The sequence below is a fragment of the Centruroides sculpturatus genome, unplaced genomic scaffold (assembly GCF_000671375.1).
Source record: "Centruroides sculpturatus isolate CEXI.00-Female unplaced genomic scaffold, Cexi_2.0 scaffold54, whole genome shotgun sequence".
Lineage (NCBI taxonomy): Eukaryota > Metazoa > Arthropoda > Arachnida > Scorpiones > Buthidae > Centruroides > Centruroides sculpturatus.
Genome location: NW_019384340.1, coordinates 1,325,773 through 1,332,532, shown reverse-complemented (window position 1 = coordinate 1,332,532; position 6,760 = coordinate 1,325,773). Strand labels below are relative to the sequence as shown.

Below are 6,760 nucleotides of genomic sequence, written 5' to 3'. Positions count from 1 at the left end.
TAAAACGATAAATAGTTTGTCAAATTTTTATTCAGAAAAATGCAGTTTCAACTGCTTTTTATTTTATAAAATTTGTTTTCTCGCGCTACCAGAGGGCCTTTTAAACAATAGGTAGTCTGTTAGCGTTGGTCAGTAGTAGTCCAAATTCGATACGAACGTTTGTTTCTTGAAAATTTGATCACGATTTAAATATAGTATTTACTTTTGATATTACCGATATGTCATCGAAAAGAAAACGTATTGTATTATCATTAAAAGACAAATTAAAGTATCTGTTTCGATTATCCGAATTTTTCCTTATCCGGACTACCTTCGTCCCCAATTAGTCCGGATAATCGAGTTTCTACTGTAATTGTATTTATATATTAATACTATGTGAATTAACTTATAAGTGCATTATTTCATTTTGCTTATAAAATCATAATTATCTTAATAAATTTGTTATTTAGAGATCTTTCCTTTTATTGAAAAATTCTCTTTTGAATGTATAAGTATTATAAAAGATTTTTACAAGTAAGTTATTTAGGGCATGTAATATTTTATGGAATTAAGATTTTTTGATACGATAACACTAAGAATAGAAACATACGAGGGTGATTCAAAAAGTAAGGTAACAAGAGCTCTCACGGGTTCCTCTTGTTAGAATTTCTCATTAAGGCAGCAGCGGAAGACCACAGCTTTATCGCACAGGCGTTAGATGATGGAAATGTTGCGTCAGGTTCTTGCATTATCATTTTGAAAATGGCTGCGCTCACGGAAACCTGGTCAAACATAAAAGGGCGTAGTGTGATTCGATCTGAAGGGCAACTTACCGGTAGAAATTCATCGTCAACTTGTTGAGGTGTACAGTGGTAATGTCGTGCCACAAAAATAGGTGTGGGTTTGGTGCAACGAGTTCGATAAAGGTAGGGTAGATGTGCAAACTGAATTCTTACGGTGCTTCAAGTGGGAGGTACTGGAGCATCCTCTTATTAGCCCCAACCTGGCACCCTATGATTTCCATCTCTTCGTGCTATTGAAGAAGAATCTGGGTGGTAGGCGATTCCAAACTGATATAGAAGTTCAGCAAGCCGTCACGGAGTCGCTGAAGAGACTTGACGCAGATTTCTTCTCTGCTGGCATCGATGCCTTTGTATATTGTTGAAATAAATGTTTGGACAAGCATGGTGAGTATGTTGAAAAATAATATGTACTAGTGCTATAATAATCTGTATCATCATATCTGTCTGTGAAATAAAATTTGTACCTTACTTTTTGAATCACCCTCGTAATTTAAATCTACTCTAAAATTAAAATTCGACATAATGGGAAATGAACAAAAACTCGAACTTCTAATTAAACTATTCAAAAACATTTGTTTCAATTCAAAATTTGACCGAATTAAACAAGTGTAAGTAATTAAATTCTACTCTCCATAAGCCACTTTGTGTGCTGTAAGGTGTAAGGTTCATTCCGTAAATATAATGCCACTAATATATTTCAGTATTAAATCATTCATATTGAAAATTTGTAAACAGTTTTGGCTTGCTTCAACTTTCAACTTCTACAAATTCACATATAAAAAATGAGAATCGTTTATTGAGAGAGAAAAAATAAACTATAATTTTAAGGTATTACAATCGATTTGACTGTTTCAAACATATAAAGGAGTTAATCGAAAGAATTAATGACACATTAATAAAGTATATTTAACGATAACCGAATATTCAATGATGCCTCTCTTTGACTAAAATTACTTTGTAAATGAAGTCTAGCCTTGATTGTATGAGTTTGGAGGACAAATGCGCTTATTTCTTCCCAGTGAAAAATTATGGCTTGTTTTAGTTCCTCTATACTATTATATTGATACTCATTTTCATATACAGCTCTAGCCAGAATCCCTCAAAGATATAATATCCGGATAGAGCCGACAATTATTAAGAGACACCCCATTAGCTAAAAACCATTCATACATAGAGTTTATTGTGGAAATGGGGGTATTGTTATGTTGAAAGAACCGTCGATTCCAGCAACACGTTCTGCAAAAGATAAGAGATTGCTTACCAACATATCTTGATAACCATTTGCTTTTGTAAGTCCTTGTAAAAAAATAAAATGGAGTCTTTCCTTACCAACTAAAATCACCTCAAATTATACCTGAACCACTACCTGGTTGTCATTTGGAATATAGTCTTTTTTCCCTTCTTAAATCATGCGAGTAGTGGGTCCAGTAGATATGTTTCCACGTATCGTCCATCTCATTTGTCCTTGCCCATAGTAAAAGTTCCTTCTTGCTTTAGTAATGGGAAAGGTTTTCTTGACTTATATACCAGATGCTGGCGTGTCTGCATAATTTTTTCAATAGTCGAATTGTTTGCTTACATTACATTCGAGCATTACTGCTAACTTCTGAAATAATATCTTGTTGCTGCCAACCTGGTGAACAACGGTTAGTTTTTCCCTGTTTCTAAGATCCGAAGGGCATTCTGTTGATTTTTTTAGATCATATTGATCTCCAAGTTTAATACTGTAATAATAAAAATAAAAAAAATTGGAGATCAATATTAATTAATATTAAATTAATCAATTAATAACGTTGTCGATTACAGTGGACGACCAATTTAATTATTTAGCAATTGTTCTTGCAGAACAATTTTATTTACAGTGGTACCTCAGGATACGAACGCCCCAGCATACGAAATTTTCAGGATACGACATGAAATTCGAACATATTTTTGCTCCACGATACGAACAAAAACTCACCATACGACTTTACATTAGTTTGCATTTTTCATTTGTTTTCCTTACTACAGTTATTTTTTTAATGTATTACTTGGCTTTAATTTAAGTATGTTTTTCGCGTTAAAACGAATTATTTGGTTTTACGTGAAATCTTTTGGGAAAAGTTGATTCACCTTACGACATTTTCATGATACGATCTCAGTTTCGGAACGGATTAATTTCGTATCCTGAGGTACCACTGTATTTCATTACGTAAATTTCACAAATTATTTTTAAATTTATTCATTAATGTTTATTTCATANATACAGTGGTACCTCAGGATACGAACGCCCCAGCATACGAAATTTTCAGGATACGACATGAAATTCGAACATATTTTTGCTCCACGATACGAACAAAAACTCACCATACGACTTTACATTAGTTTGCATTTTTCATTTGTTTTCCTTACTACAGTTATTTTTTTAATGTATTACTTGGCTTTAATTTAAGTATGTTTTTCGCGTTAAAACGAATTATTTGGTTTTACGTGAAATCTTTTGGGAAAAGTTGATTCACCTTACGACATTTTCATGATACGATCTCAGTTTCGGAACGGATTAATTTCGTATCCTGAGGTACCACTGTATTTCATTACGTAAATTTCACAAATTATTTTTAAATTTATTCATTAATGTTTATTTCATATAAGAAATTTCGATCAAGAATGTAATTGATGTTATTGTTTGCATTTCAATGTGTTGCTGTTACTCTGTTAAGCAATTTTTCTTTAAAAATGAAAATTATTTATAACAAGTAACATCACTATATTGCATTTTTAATTAGCCGATCTCATAAAACAAAGGGGTATAAATATGGTGAAAAAAGACTCAAAGGTATTATTTGCGAATACATTCGCTGTGATACGTTCGACTTGGACAATTCCGGTGTTACCTCAGAAGATTATAAAAGGTAAATACCCTCGCGTATAATTCTTGTGTATGCTAGTGAAAAATTCTCCCATTCTATCTTTTACTTTACTGTCCGACATGAATGTTTGCCTACGAATATGAGCAAAGAAAGCTTTGCTCAAATTCGCGAATGTGCGAGTTGTAGCTCGTCTGTTACTTCCGATTGTATCGTCCACCGCGACATTGATGCAGTGGAGATTACGGTGTGTGCCAAACCTGGTTTCTGCTTATCCCGAATTTACTTGCGGTTTTGTCTGTATCCGTTGCACCAATTATTCACTTCCGTTTATTCTAAACAATGTCCATTATAAATGTGTTTCATTCGTTTATAGATATCGGCACTCCTATTACCTTCAGCCACTAAAACCCAGATTAATGCTAAGTTAGTTACGATGGAAGCGATTCTGGACCTTTCCATTGTAATTAACTTAGCATTAATCTGTCAATTACTGAAGATAACATCTATTCACGCCAATACCTAATGCAGCCCGCGCTTCGCCTAAGTTGAGCTTACTCACCTGTAAGGTGGCCATCGATAGCTACTTTGCACGATGAGATATGGCACGTGTCCACTTTTCAATCGGGCAATCCTAATATTAATCTGAAGAATTAACTACAGTTGTGAAGGAAGAAACATGAAAAAGTCTTGTTTCGAATAAAACTATTTCGTGATTCTTAAATTATTCACACTTTATTCTAGCATCGGGTTACGTAAAACATCCATTTTACATTAACTAAAAATAATAGAATTGTTAAAATATCAACATTTATGCTTCTTTTATATGTGATAATTTTAGTACACAGCATGTATTGAATTTTCATTATAATTACATTATTATTACTTCATATATAACGTATCATAAGACTATAAAATCAAAAAATAAGGTATTGCATTAAGAACAATAATATCATTATTGCTCTTAATACTAATATTCAATGCCGTAACTAGGCAGGTGCAACAGGTGCACCCGCACAGGGCCCACTTGAAAGGGGGCCCAAAATGCATGTATTTGTTTTTTTATTTTCCCAAACCTAATTAATTAAGGGGCATAAATGCAAATTCTTGCACACGGCACAGGAATGGCTAGTTACGGCACTGCTAATATTTATGCTTAAATTCTTTTCCTTAGATATACTGTAGCGTCGAACATTTTCTCATTCATATTAAAATTAATACATTCATATTCCCTTCTAAAATTTAAAAATGAATTAGTTTGTTATAGGCCTATAATGCGCTTTAAGTGTAAGCATTTTATTAAATCTCTTAATTTGATTTAATAGCAGATAATATTAAGTATCCGCTAAAGTTACGAACTGGATGTTGTTCATTGTTTTCCATAAGATAACAATGCTTTTTGATGAATCCTGCTTCCTTCAATGTTTCATTTACAAACTCTTGACTTACCGAAAGACCTAAAATTTTATTATATTGTAGATTATAATAGAAAGCGTTCAATATCACTACCATTACTAATCCTCCATTTGGCAAAATGTAATTGTTAAATATTTTAACAGCCGCTTTAAAATCCTCTAATGTGGTGCAAACCGCTTCTAAGCATAAAGAGATAAACAACGCATCAAACTTTCCGACGTCCGAGGAAATGACGTCTTTCTGCAAGATATCGCAAGGAATTACTTCTTTTATTTTTTGTCGCAATCGAAGTTTAATTTCGTTTATTCCTTCTTCGACGTTTCTGTTCAAATAAATAATTCAAGTTAAATAAGTGAATTATAATAAGTATTGGGAATAAACATATAAGTTATTAAATTAAGTATGCCAACGTTATAGTGTAAATTACTTTATCATCACGACAAAAGTATAACATCAACTCAACACTAATATGATTATTATTTAATTGATTTTTTTATATGTGTGCCGTACAAATAATGACAATTTAAAAAAATAATGCTACTGTTTTTATACCCGAATTTGATAAAATGTTGTACATAGAGAAAGGTCGAAACTGTTTTTCTTTTATTCGTTGTCAATGCCGCAAAATCAACAAAGCAGCATTTATATGCGAGTTTTAAGAAAATTAAACGTTGATTTTACCTGCCATTTGGAGCTTCGAGTTAGAGAAGTTTTACTGTACTTAAGAAATTTTATTCGTAATAAATTAAATTGGTAAAACATACCCATATCCCTCAAGTAATGCTTCCATTCGCATCAAAGTATCCCAATCCTTCGACGATTGGTCTTTTAACCATTCTTGAACAGCTTCACGGTTGTACTGGGAATAATCAGACAAAACAATTTCCGAAAAATATTTACTCGGTGCTGCCATTCTGTGAACAGTCGGGCCACATCCTACGTCAAGAATTCTCTTGCCTCGAAAGGCTTCTGTTAGAATGAAAAGGAATATTTACTTTAGTTCTGAAAATGAATCAAGACACCAAATGAATGTTTTTGTATTGTTTCATTAGAATAGGAAACTTTCACTCTAGATTATCTTTAAAATAAAAACATAAAAAATATCCTCAAAGTGCAATAAATAAATTTTAAAAATTAAATAAATAAATTTTAAAAATTTGAATACAAATTTCTTCAAATTTTCATATCTGAATTTTCATAGAAGAATATCATTAACATTTATATTATTTGTTTTGATATTTGTGTGACTTATTCATGCAAAAAGCAAGTTTATTAAAGTTTAGATATTTTTTAATAAGAATAATTGTTATTATCATATTTGAAAAATTCTCGACAAGTAAACAATTAATCAGAGCGTAATCTGTTTAAATCTGTAATCTATTTGTTCTTTACAATAAACTCTTACCTATTATTTTGTATTTATATGTAGTTATCAGTGGCTGTAGTGACATTTGATGATAGGAAAGCCGTGTTTCCATAAAAATTTTAAACAATTACAGGAAATGACAAAAATAAACAGTTTATTGATTTTAATTTTAAAATAAATACATTGACAGGAAACAAAGATATAAAAACTTGTTTTTATTATTTTTTATAAACCAACTCTATTCGGCGATTTTCTTCCGCAAAATTTTTAATTACTTTGTTATAAAAATCGCTTGTCGTAGGTTCCGTCAAAGTATTTAAAAGCTGTTTTTCTATTGAAAACAACGCTAG

General features: G+C 31.6%; 1 protein-coding gene across 1 annotated transcript; it reads right to left on the bottom strand.

Moving 5' to 3' along the window:
• Positions 1-2,130: 2,130 nt before the first annotated feature.
• Positions 2,131-6,006, bottom strand: LOC111633529 (nicotinamide N-methyltransferase-like). The gene is made up of 3 exons (XM_023378112.1): positions 5,809-6,006; positions 5,138-5,366; positions 2,131-2,506 (listed from the first exon to the last, which is right to left on the bottom strand). Exons 1-3 carry the CDS (start codon positions 5,955-5,957, stop codon positions 2,501-2,503), a joined length of 384 nt encoding a protein of 127 aa, XP_023233880.1. The 5' UTR covers positions 5,958-6,006; the 3' UTR covers positions 2,131-2,500.
• Positions 6,007-6,760: the final 754 nt, after the last annotated feature.